The sequence below is a fragment of the Cetorhinus maximus genome, unplaced genomic scaffold, assembly GCF_964194155.1.
Source record: "Cetorhinus maximus unplaced genomic scaffold, sCetMax3.hap1.1 HAP1_SCAFFOLD_4184, whole genome shotgun sequence".
Taxonomy (NCBI): domain Eukaryota; kingdom Metazoa; phylum Chordata; class Chondrichthyes; order Lamniformes; family Cetorhinidae; genus Cetorhinus; species Cetorhinus maximus.
The window spans coordinates 1-12,853 of record NW_027600088.1 but is presented as its reverse complement, the minus strand read 5'-3'; the positions used below and the strand labels follow the sequence as shown (position 1 = coordinate 12,853).

General features: G+C 55.2%; 1 protein-coding gene and 1 pseudogene across 1 annotated transcript; both read right to left on the bottom strand.

Annotated features, from left to right (window-relative positions):
* Positions 1–654: 654 nt before the first annotated feature.
* hyal2a (hyaluronidase 2a) lies at positions 655–4,270 on the bottom strand. The gene is made up of 2 exons (XM_078538194.1): positions 3,276–4,270; positions 655–780 (listed from the first exon to the last, which is right to left on the bottom strand). Exons 1-2 carry the CDS (start codon positions 4,194–4,196, stop codon positions 670–672), a joined length of 1,032 nt encoding a protein of 343 aa, XP_078394320.1. The 5' UTR covers positions 4,197–4,270; the 3' UTR covers positions 655–669.
* LOC144678398 (small nucleolar RNA SNORA53) lies at positions 2,143–2,415 on the bottom strand (annotated as a pseudogene).
* Positions 4,271–12,853: the final 8,583 nt, after the last annotated feature.

Here is a 12,853-nt window from a genome sequence, read left to right as displayed (position 1 = left end):
TCCAAGTCGCTCACCATCCTGACTTGGAAATATATCGTCGTTCCTTCACTGTCGCTGGGTCAAAATCCTGGAACTCCCTTCCTAACAGCACTGTGGGTGTACCTGCACCACATGGACTGCAGCGGTTCAAGAAGGCAGCTCACCCCCACCTTCTCAAGGGCAAATAGGGATGGACAGCGAGGCCCACATCCCGTGAACGATTAAATAAAAAGAGGGTGAGGGGGTGGTGGGAGGGTGAGGGGATGGTTAGAGGATTCTGTTGCTCCCTTTCTCTCACTCTGCCCCCACCAACCCCCCGCCTACCTCAATCCTGGAGACACAATCAATAAAGTGCTGAGCAGGTTCCTATCCAGTTTGATGACCCAGTGAATACAGACAGTGAATTCAACTCTCACTGGCCCAGGGTCACCGAGCCCAGAATACTGACCCCCACCCCCGCATGTCACATCACCGCCGCTGGCAGCTCTGTCCCATTGGGATATACCCTAGTGCGCCATTACCCACTGATGCATCAAGCTGGCATCCAAAGGATCAAGCTGGTCCTCCTGAATGACCGGCTGGATGAGGTGCCACCTGGAGGAGCAGGAGGGGATGACAGGCAGTAATGGAGGGAGCGCTGGAATGAGGCGGAAATGCACAATGGTAAAAGCATCGAGCAGAACAACAGGGCTAGAAAGGGTTAATCCTTACCTCACTGTTACTGTATTCGGCATCACCCCAGAATATGATGCCAGCTGCTCCCAGGGCGGCCGTCTCTCCGATGGTCGTGATCAGATCCCGCTGTTTAAATCAGAGACAACAGAACTGAAGAAACCAAATCGATATGACCCTCCCCCTGGCCACGGGTTCCATGGATATTGACTGTTCCCACAGCCTCATTATTTATGTTCAAACTTAGTGTTACCCAAGTGTTTGGCTGTGCAGACACCACCCACTGGACTCGCTGTTACTCACTGAGATGGGAGGACTGAATGAATCTTTCCAACAGCGAGAAGATCAGAGGGAGAGCAAGAGTGGGTGAGGGAGATCAGGCACGCGACAGCGAGGAGGGAGAGGGATAGGGCGAGGGAGGGAGGAAGGGCGCGGGCAGGGCGAGGGAGGGAGGGTGCGGGCAGGGCGAGGGAGGGAGGGAGGGGGCAGGGCGAGAGAGGGAGGGAGGGCGTGGGTAGGGCGAGGGAAGGAGGGAGGGAGGGTGGGAGGGCGCGGGTAGAGCGAGGGAGGGAGGGTGGGAGGGAGGGCGAGGGCAGGGCGAGGGAGGGAGGGAGGGAGGGCAAGGGAGGGTGGGAGGGAGGGTGCGGGTAGGGCGAGGGAGGGAGGGAGGGAGCGAGGGAGGGTGGGAGGGAGGGTGAGGGCAGGGCGAGGGTGGGAGGGAGGGCAAGGGAGGGTGGGAGGGAGGGCAAGGGAGGGTGGGAGGGAGGGCGTGGGTAGGGCAAGGGAGGGAGAGAGGGTGGGAGGGAGGGTGAGGGAGGGAGAGAGGGCGCGGGCAGGGCGAGGGAGGGAGGGCGCGGGCAGGGCGAGGGAGGGAGGGCGCGGGCAGGGCGAGGGAGGGAGGGCGCGGGCAGGGCGAGGGAGGGAGGGCGCGGGCAGGGCGAGGGAGGGAGGGCGCGGGCAGGGCGAGGGAGGGAGGGCGCGGGCAGGGTGAGGGAGGGAGGGAGGGAGGGAGGGCGAGAGGGAGGGGGCAGGGCGAGGGAGGGAGGGCGTGGGTAGGGCGAGGGAGGGAGGGAGGGGGCAGGGCGAGGGAGGGAGGGAGGGCAAGGGAGGGTGGGAGGGAGGGTGCAGGTAGGGCGAGGGAGGGAGGCAGGGTGAGGGAGGGAGCGAGGGAGGGTGGGAGGGAGGGTGAGGGCAGGGCGAGGGTGGGAGGGAGGGCAAGGGAGGGAGGGCGCGGGTAGGGCAAGGGAGGGAGGGAGGGAGGGCGAGGGAGGGAGAGAGGGCGAGGGAGGGAGAGAGGGCGCGGGCAGGGCGAGGGAGGGAGGGAGGGCGAGGGCAGGGTGAGGGAGGGAGGGAGGGCGAGGGAGGGAGGGTGGGTGAGGGCCCTCTCTCTCTCTCTCTCGTGCTCCCTCCCTCTATCTCACTCCCGCGAGAGAGAGTTAGAGAGAATGTCTCACTTCTTTGCAATATTTAAACCAGATGGGTTTTGATAAACGTATCGACACAGCAGCAAAGTCCTGACGGCAGCAACAGCCCTGGGGTAACAGGTTGTTCACATCAGAACAGAGGGGTTACCGTGCAGTTCTGTGCAGGTATATGACTTTAACATGCCAATGACTCCAGCACCTTTGACTGTACAACCACAAGTTGATGAATGTCACCTGCAGACCACTGGAGAACCCAACACCAGTGGGTTCCTCCTGATCAGGGGATCTTCGTCTTACAATTTTAACCAGGTCACCGAGAGGTGATGTCAGGAAGCATTTCTTCACACAGAGGGGGAGAGACCCTCTGTCTCTGAGTCAGAGGCCACAAACTGGACAGCAAAATGGAAAATACCACAGTGCTGCAGTGGAGGGCGCTCGTGGAATCTGGGACAAAGGCACATTCTCTCTGTATCTAACCCCGTGCTGTACCTGTCCTGGGAGTGTTTGATGGGGACAGTGTAGAGGGAGCTTTACTCTGTATATAACCCCGTGCTGTACCTGTCCTGGGAGTGTTTGATGGGGACGGTGTAGAGGGAGCTTTACTCTGTGTCTAACCCCGTGCTGTACCTGTCCTGGGAGTGTTTGATGGGGTCAGTGCAGATGGAGCTTTACTCTGTATCTAACCCCGTGCTGTACCTGTCCTGGGAGTGTTTGATGGGGACGGTGTAGAGGGAGCTTTACTCTGTATCTAACCCCGTGCTGTACCTGTCCTGGGAGTGTTTGATGGGGACGGTGTAGAGGGAGCTTTACTCTGTATCTAACCCCGTGCTGTACCTGTCCTGGGAGTGTTTGATGGGGACAGTGTACAGGGAGCTTTTACTCTGGACTTTTTCACACAGTGAGTGGTTCAGGTCTGGAATGCACTGTCTGGAAGTGTGGTGGAGGCAGGTTCAATCGAGACATTGAAGAGGACATTGTTTCTATTCAAATAATCATCCAATGTGCAGGGGTACAGGGAAAAGGCAGGGCAATGACACGAGGTCATAATACTCATTTGGAGAGCCAGTGCAAGCATGATGGGCCGAATGGCCTCCTGTGCCAAGTGAAAATTGTGAAATTGTGGATGTAGCTGAGGAATGCTGGTGATTGACAGTGTAGCTGGTGAAGATGAATATTCTTCCCTGTGGAGAGGATGCTCACCTCAGTTAGCAGGTCGACGGTGTAAGTGTAAGTGGGTCGGGAATAGACAAACACAGGCAGTGAGTAGTTGACGCTGTGAAGCTCGGACACTCTCAGTGCCTCTTTCACCCGTGAGCGGACAAACTTGGTGGCACTGTTGGTGGAACGCAGCATTGAGTCCAGGTAGATGGAGGGGAACACTGCTGTGCTGTTGGTCCACAGCCACCTGAGGAGGTCATTGCGGGATATCTCCACATCAGGACAACGGCCTGTGTAGTTGGCCATGTTGTTCTTATAGTCGTGGTTGTAGCAGTCTGGGAACAGATAGAAGCCCCACATACTGTGTGGCCGTGAGTTCCTGGCCCTCCTCAGAGTCTCCGCCATGAACCTTTGGGCTGACTGCTCAAACTCAAATTGTGCTTCCCTGTTCAGGTCACTCTCAGTCCAGTCTGGGTGTCGCTCGGACACCAGGCGCCGGGAGCTGTTCCGGTAAATCTGTTTGTCCTTCCAGTTTCGAATCCAGAGGGGCCTCCACTCCTCCCAGTCGATCACTGCTAGACCCTTGGTGCTCCGGGATCGCATGTAACGCCCAATGTCCCGCTCCATCACAGTGAGATGATCCATGAGGCTGCTGTTCTGTGGCACACCCCCATTCACAGCCTGCTGCCCATTGTAGTATGGGTACTTGCCCAGCCTCTCCTTGTAGAAGATTGTTAGATTCTGGTCATAAAAGCCTTCATTTGGGGATGAAATGATGTCAAACATGTTGAGGTTCAGATTGACGGAATGGCGAACACAGTCCTGGGTTGGTGCATTCCACACGGTCACAAAAGGTTTATTCCCAAATTGAGAAGTCTGCTTCAGCTGTGCCCGACTCTTGGATACCAGGAGGGTCACAACACAAATCAGCGCCTTGGCAAAAGAGCCACTTCTTTGGGCCATGGCCGCTCGGCCTCTCAGTCACCCACCCTCCTGCTTCTGGAGAAGCTGTGGTTCCAGTTTCACTCCCACTCCAGATCCTGGAATACAGAACATCAGCATCAGTCAGAGATATCAGGCTTCAGAACCCCCACACCTCACACTAGAGTGCACAACATTCTCAAACCACAGCCATTAACCTTGCCACACTCCTACCCCAATCCCAGGCCCCAAACGAGGTCCTCAAACTTCTTCCCCCAACTCTCCTTCACCCGTAGTCCCACATACACCGACTCTCACTGGGGTACAGTCCCACACACACTGGCTCTCATTGGGTTACAGTCCCACACACACCGACTTTCACTGGGTTACAGTCCCACATACACTGACTCTCATTGGGGTACAGGTTCCACACACACTGACTCTCACTGAGGTACAGCTCCACACACACTGACTTTCACTGGGGTACAGTCCCACACACACTGACTCTCACTGGGGTACAGTTCCACACACACTGACTCTCACTGGGGTACAGTCCCACACACACTGGCTCTCATTGGGTTACAGTCCCACACACACCGACTCTCACTGGGTTACGGTCCCACATACACTGACTCTCACTGGGGTACAGTTCCACACACACCGACTCTCACTGGGTTACAGTCCCACACACTGACTCTCACTGGGGTACAGTTCCACACACACTGACTCTCACTGGGGTATAGTTCCACACACACTGACTCTCACTGGGGTACGGGTCCCACACACACTGACTCTCACTGGGGTACGGGTCCCACACACACTGACTCTCATTGGGGTACAGTCCCACACACACTGACTCTCACTGGGGTACGGGTCCCACACACACTGACTCTCACTGGGGTACAGTCCCACACACACTGACTCTCACTGGGGTACAGTTCCACACACACTGACTCTCACTGGGGTACGGGTTCCACACACACTGAATCTCACTGGGTTACAGTCCCACACACACCGACTCTCACTGGGTTACAGTCCCACATACACTGACTCTCACTGGGGTACAGTCCCACACACACTGACTCTCACTGGGGTACGGGTCGCACACACACTGACTCTCACTGGGGTACAGTCCCACACACACTGACTCTCACTGGGGTACAGTCCCACACACACTGACTCTCACTGGGGTACAGGTTCCACACACACTGACTCTCACTGGGGTACAGTTCCACACACACTGACTCTCACTGGGGTACAGTCCCACACACACTGACTCTCACTGGGGTACAGTTATACACACAGTGACTCTCACTGGGGTACAGTCCCACACACACTGACTCTCACTGGGGTACAGTTCCACACACACTGACTCTCATTGGGTTACAGTCCCACACACACTGACTCTCACTGGGGTACAGTTCCACACACACTGACTCTCACTGGGGTACAGTCCACACACACTGACTCTCACTGGGGTACAGTCCCACACACACTGACTCTCACTGGGGTACAGTCCCACACACACTGACTCTCACTGGGGTACAGTCCCACACACACTGACTCTCACTGGGGTACAGTCCCACACACACTGACTCTCACTGGGTTACAGTCCCACACACACTGACTCTCACTGGGGTACAGTTCCACACACACACTGACTCTCACTGGGGTACAGTAGCAGTTCCAGTTCCTCAGACATGAATGATTCGAGGCCGTGTGTTTGAAAACATTTGGCTGTGAATTGTTATTATACGCAGTCACCTTCTGAAGGGTAATTAGTGATGGGCAATCAATCAATTTCAATGACACCCAAATCTTCGGAAAGAATAAAAAGTCCTGCTCTGCCTGTGTGGGAGGAGAGGCAGAAAGAAGCAATAGTTCCAAAGAGTTCCCAAGCAGTCCCATTACCCTCCCTTTCTCCATTGTTCACTTTGTGTCTGTGCTGAATCTCCCTCACCCCCATTCCCATCCCTGTCCCACCTGGAACCCCCCAACATCCCTCAGTTTGGATTCAGGAAATGGGGGCCAAGTGTCAGAGTCAGCAGAACTGAACAGTGAAGATTTGGAGTCTCTGGTTTGAGATTTTATTTCACTCACAGCCTCTTTCTGTCTTTGATCATTAATGAAGAACAACTTTGCTCCTACATACCAGTCAGTATCAGAATGGCAGCATTGCTTTCATCTGTCCAGACACATCCTTTGTCTCTGCAGCCCACCCCACCCACCTTTCCCCCGACCCTCCCACCCTCTATCGTCCAGGGTTGGAATGTAAACAGAGATAACCAAAGCAAGCAGGGCGGATTCAGACATGACTCTGGCAGAATTCTGAGCTAACAGGAGATCATGGACAAACATGGCTTGTTTGAAAAGATTTTTCAAGTACAGGAATTAAATAACAAAGGGTTCCTGACTGCTGCACACTTACCCTCACCAAAGTGACGCGGGACTGACAAGAGCCCAGATCAGTAAAGGAACATTTTCATTCCCCACAACAAACAATTATCAAGGTCACTTCTAAACGCTAGAAACTTCAAAAGTGAAGTCTTGACCGAATGACGAAAGGAATTCAACAGTTTCCATCTGCTCAGACCCCACCTCTGCCAGGCTCCCACCCCAACAAACCTCCCAGATTCTGCACCTCTGTCCACCCTTCCTGAGCATTCACTTATTACAATGAATTCATTTTAAAAATCTTGCCTGCTCCATTTCTTGTTCAGTGATGTGGTGAGTCAGAGTTTGTTCAGTGCAAGGGAACATTACATACAAACACAGGGTCACACCATGGCCATGAAGAGTGCCCGATGTTCTTTGGCCTGATTTCTAGATTTCAAAGAAATTCTATATTTAAGATTGCAGACTAGCAGGAAGACTGTTCTACAGCAGTTTGTACAGTATGAGCTGAACTCACTTGGTGGGGGGGGTCCTAATCCAGTCATAACCATTGAAAAGATGGAAATGAAGAAGGAGGTGGTGGAAGAAATCACTGGAATAATTTGTTTTTATGATTGGAAGCCTGTGACGAGTGGTGTACCACAGGAATCGGTGCTGGGACCCTTGCTGTTTGTAGTGTACATTAATGATTTAGACGTGAATATAGGGGGTATGATCAGTAAGTTCGCAGATGACACGAAAATTGATGGTGTTGTAAATAGTGAGGAGGAAAGCCTTAGATTACAGGATGATATAGATGGGCTGGTAAGATGGGCAGAGCAGTGGCAAATAGAATTTAATCCTGAGAAGTGTGAGGTGATGCATTTTGGGAGGTCTAACACAGCCAGGGAATACACAATGAATGGTAGGACCCTAGGAAGTACAGAGGATCAGAGGGACCTTGGTGTACATGTCCATAGATCCCTGAAGGCAGCAGCACAGGTAGATAAGGTGGTTAAGACGACATATGGGATACTTGCCTTTATTAGCTGAGGCATAGAATATAAGAGCAGGGAGGTTATGTTGGAGCTGTATAAAACGCTAGTTAGGCCACAGCTGCAGTGCCGTGTGCAGTTCTGATCGCCACACTATATGAAGGATGTGATTGCACTGGAGAGGGTGCAGAGGAGATACACCAGGATGTTGCCTGGGCTGGAGCGTTTCAGCTATGAAGAGAGATTGGATAGGCTGGGGTTGTTTTCCTTAGAGCAGAGAAGGCTGAGGGGGGACCTGATTGAGATATACAAAATTATGAGGGGCATAGATAGGGTAGATAGGAAGAAACTTTTCCCCTTAGTGGAGGGATCAATAACCAGGGGGCATAGATTTAAGGTAAGGGGCAGGAGGTTTAGAGGGGATGTGAGGAAGAATTTTTTCACCCAGTGGGTGGTGGGAATCTGGAACTCACTGCCTGAAAGGGTGGTAGAGGCAGGAACCCTCACAACATTTAAGAAGTATTTAGATGAGCACTTGAAATGCCATGGCATACAGGGCTACAGGCCAAGTGCTGGTAAATGGGATTAGAATAGATAGGGGCTTGATGGCCAGCACAGACACGATGGGCTGAAGGGCCTGTTTCTGTGCTGTTTGGCTCTATGACTCTAATTCCATTGGTCTGCTCAAAGGAGACACTGATGACCATCCATCCTCATTGGTGTTTTCCCCCTAACACTGCACACTGCACACCACCTCCCCAAAGTCAAAGAAAGCTCCCCCATCACCCCCTATCTTGTAGCTCGTCCAGACCCACAGCCCTCTGAGTTCTCTGTGCTCCTCCAATCCTGACCATCCCTGATTTTAATCGCTCCACTATTGGCAGCCGTGCCTTCAGCTGCCTGGGCCCTAAGCTCTGGAATTCCCTCCCTAAACACCCCCCCACCCCGTTCCTCCTTTAAGACTCCATGAAACCTACCTCTTTGACCAAACCTTTGATCACCTGACCTAATTATGTGGCCCAGTGTCAAAGTTTATTGTAGAACGTTCCTGTGAAGTGTCTTGTTCCTGGTACTATTCTAGTAAATAGATGAAACCCTTTATAAAAACAGCCGTTAAATCCCAGCTGGAAATTGTATCCAATTCTGGACACCAGACTTTAGAAAGGACATTAAGCCTTTGGAGAGAGTACAGGGGAGATTCACTAGAATAGAGGGATGAGGGATTTCAGGTAACTGGATTATTCTCTTTAGGGCGGAGATGATTAGGGGAGCTGTTTAAAGAGTTTTGGTGCTTCTCCTTATTTCCAGAAGAATCAGTAAATAATGAACACAGATTTCAGCAAAAAAAAGAGGGAAAATATTACCCAGTGAGGTGTGAACTGGAATGTTACAATCCGGAATGTTCTGATCTGGAACGCGCTGCCTGAAAGGACAGTGGAAGCAGGTTCACTATTTATGACACCACCAATTTGCGTGCAATCTGCAAACTTACTGATCATACCTCCTATATTCACGTCTAAATCAATAACTTTCAAAAGGGAATTGGAGAAATACAAACATCTGAATTAGGAGCAGGAGGAGGCCACTCGGCCCCTCGAGCCTGCTCTGCCATTCAATAAGGTCATGGCTGAACTGAAGGTAACCTCAGCTCCACATTCCCGTCTACCCCCGATACCTTTCACCCCCTTGTTAATCAAGAATTTATCCACCTCTGCCTTAAAAATATTCAAAGGCTCTGCTTCTACCACCTTTTGAAGAAGAGTTCAAAGACTCACCATCCTCAGAGAAAACATTTCTCCTCATCTCTGTCTTAAATGGGCGACCCCTTATTTTTAAACAGTGACCCCTAGTTCTAGATTCTCCCACAAGAGGAAACATCCTCTCCACATCCACCCTGTCAATACTTGATGGGGAGAAAATTCCAGGCTTATGGGCAAAGAACAGGGGGAATGGGATTAATCGGATAGCTCTTTCAAAGAGCCAGCACAGGCAGAATGGGCAGAATGGCCTCCTTGTACTATACGTCTCTCTGATTCCTTCTTACCTCCTGTCAGTTTCTTTCTCTGCTGCTAATATAACAAAATCAGCTCAAACTAGGCCATTCAGCCCATCTGCTCCAGGCTGGTATTTATTCTCCACACCAGCCTCCTCCCGCCCCTTCTTCATTTCACCCCCATCACCTTCTATTCCTCCCCCTCCCTATGTGCTTATCCAGCTTCCCCTCAAATGTATGGACACTATTCAACTGGACCACTCCCTGTGGGAGCGAATTCAACATTCTCCCCACTCTCTGAGTGAAGAAGTTTCTCCTGAATTCCCCACTGGATTGAATTGGTCTCTCTCACATTAACGCAGCTGTGGAGCGGCCGCTCTGTGCACCAGGGATTCTCTCTCTGCCTCTCCCTCTGTGCACCAGGGATTCTCTCTCTGCCTCTCCCTCTGTAACACCAGGGATTCTCTCTCTGCCTCTCCCTCTGTAACACCAGGGATTCTCTCTCTGCCTCTCCCTCTGTAACACCAGGGATTCTCTCTCTGCCTCTCCCTCTGTAACACCAGGGATTCTCTCTCTGCCTCTCCCTCTGTAACACCAGGGATTCTCTTCTGCCTCTTCCTCTGTAACACCAGAGATTCTCTCTCTGCCTCTCCCTCTGTAACACCAGAGATTCTCTCTCTGCCTCTCCCTCTGTAACACCAGAGATTCTCTCTCTGCCTCTCCCTCTGTAACACCAGAGATTCTCTCTCTGCCTCTCCCTCTGTAACACCAGAGATTCTCTCTCTGCCTCTCCCCCTGTAACACCAGAGATTCTCTCTCTGCCTCTCCCTCTGTAACACCAGAGATTCTCTCTCTGCCTCTCCCCCTGTAACACCAGAGATTCTCTCTCTGCCTCTCCCCCTGTAACACCAGAGATTCTCTCTCTGCCTCTCCCTCTGTAACACCAGAGATTCTCTCTCTGCCTCTCCCCCTGTAACACCAGAGATTCTCTCTCTGCCTCTCCCTCTGTAACACCAGGGATTCTCTCTCTGCCTCTCCCTCTGTAACACCAGGGATTCTCTTCTGCCTCTTCCTCTGTAACACCAGAGATTCTCTCTCTGCCTCTCCCTCTGTAACACCAGAGATTCTCTCTCTGCCTCTCCCCCTGTAACACCAGAGATTCTCTCTCTGCCTCTCCCCCTGTAACACCAGAGATTCTCTCTCTGCCTCTCCCCCTGTAACACCAGAGATTCTCTCTCTGCCTCTCCCCCTGTAACACCAGAGATTCTCTCTCTGCCTCTCCCTCTGTAACACCAGAGATTCTCTCTCTGCCTCTCCCTCTCCTCAGGTGGAGAGACCAAGATTTGCACCAAGTTCTCGGTTACTTTGTGTCACTTTCCGTCTCTTTCTGTTACTTTTTGTCAATTTCTCTCTTACTTTGTATCGCTTTTTCCTGCTCGTTTCTCGCTGAATTTCTCCTGTTGCCTCCGGCGGAGACTCCGCCGGCAGCTCGGCCCGTTGCCCCGCGGTTGCCCCGCTATTGCCCCGCTCCTGTAGCCGGCGGAACACGAGGCGGCGGCTCCAGGCCGGACATCGATTTAACTCGACTTCCGCGAGTGAAGCGCCTGGTTCCTGGCGGCCCGTCCGCATCACAGGAACTTCAGACCCGCCCGCTCCCGGTGCCAGTCCCGGGGGGAGAGAGGGGCGGCCCCGGGCTCCCGGTGCCCCCGGCCCCGCTCAGTCACACCTGCCCCGGGGCAGAGCCGCTTCATCCCGGGATCGGCCTGGGAGCTGCCGCCCGTGGGCGCGGCTTTTACCGGGGGAGGGACCGACTCCCATTCACCCAACCACAGACCCCCAACCGGGGGCACAGACCCCCCCCACCCACCCCCCACTCACCGGGGGCACAGACCCCACCCCCCCCCCCCCCCCCCACTCACCGGGGGCACAGACCCCCCCCACCCCCCCCCCACTCACCGGGGGCACAGACCCCCCCCCACCCACCCCCCACTCACCGGGGGCACAGACCCCCCCCCCCACTCACCGGGGGCACAGACCCCCCCCCCACTCACCGGGGGCACAGACCCCCCCCACCCACCCCCCCACTCACCGGGGGCACAGACCCCCCCCACCCACCCCCCCACTCACCGGGGGCACAGACCCCACCCCCCCCCCCACTCACCGGGGGCACAGACCCCCCCCCCCCACTCACCGGGGGCACAGACCCCCCCCCCCCACTCACCGGGGGCACAGACCCCCCCCCACCCCCCCCCCCACTCACCGGGGGCACAGACCCCACCCACTCACCGGGGGCACAGACCCCACCCACTCACCGGGGGCACAGACCCCACCCACTCACCGGGGGCACAGACCCCACCCCCCCCCCCCCACTCACCGGGGGCACAGACCCCCCCCACCCCTCCCCCCCCCCACTCACCGGGGGCACAGACCCCCCCCACCCCCCCCCCCCCCCACTCACCGGGGGCACAGACCCCACCCACCCCCCCCCCCACTCACCGGGGGCACAGACCCCACCCACCCCCCCCCCACTCACCGGGGGCACAGACCCCACCCACCCCCCCCCCCACTCACCGGGGGCACAGACCCCCCCCACCCCCCCCCCCCCCCCACTCACCGGGGGCACAGACCCCACCCCCCCCCCCCCACTCACCGGGGGCACAGACCCCACCCACCCCCCCCCCCACTCACCGGGGGCACAGACCCCCCCCACCCCCCCCCCCCCATTCACCGGGGGCACAGATCCCCCCCCCCCAACACTGGTGAACATACCCTCCCCCGCTCTCAGTAGTGGCACATACCTTACCCCCCACCACATCAGGGTCACATACCCTCTGCCCCCCCCCCCCCACCAAACCTGGAGCAGATTCCCTCCACCCCCTCCCCACTGAAAGCTGAGGCACATTCTCCCCACCCCCACCCCCCAAAACCAGGCCACGTTCCCTCCACCTCACCCCCCCTACACTGGGGGCAAATTCCCTCTGCCCCCCCTACACTTGGGGGCACTTTCCTTCCACCCCCCAAAATCGAGCCATACTCCCCCCTCCTCCCCCAAACTGGGGGCACAGTCCCTCCACCCCCAAATACCAGGGGCAAATTCCCACTGCCTCCCCCCCACCCCCACACATGTGGCACGTTCCTTCTATCCCCCAAAACCAGGGGCACATTCCCTTACCGCCGAAAACTGGGGTACGCACTCCCTCCGCCTCTGAAATCTGGGGGGGGTGGGGTGGGGGGGGCACATTCCCTCTGCCCCACTCTCTCCCCCTTGCCCTGTATCAATGCAAACTAATAAATGCAAACCTTTGAAAGCTGGGGTGTAAATTTGGATGTGGACAGGT

What these genes read in the sequence shown, in the direction of transcription:
- hyal2a (XM_078538194.1), bottom strand. Translation starts at nt 4,196, where the DNA reads ATGGCCCAAAGAAGTGGCTCTTTTGCCAAGGCGCTGATTTGTGTTGTG. An exon ending in CCGTCGACCTGCTAACTGAG is followed by an intron (nt 781 to 3,275) that starts GTGAGCATCCTC and finishes TGATTTAAACAG; the next exon opens with CGGGATCTGATCACGACCAT.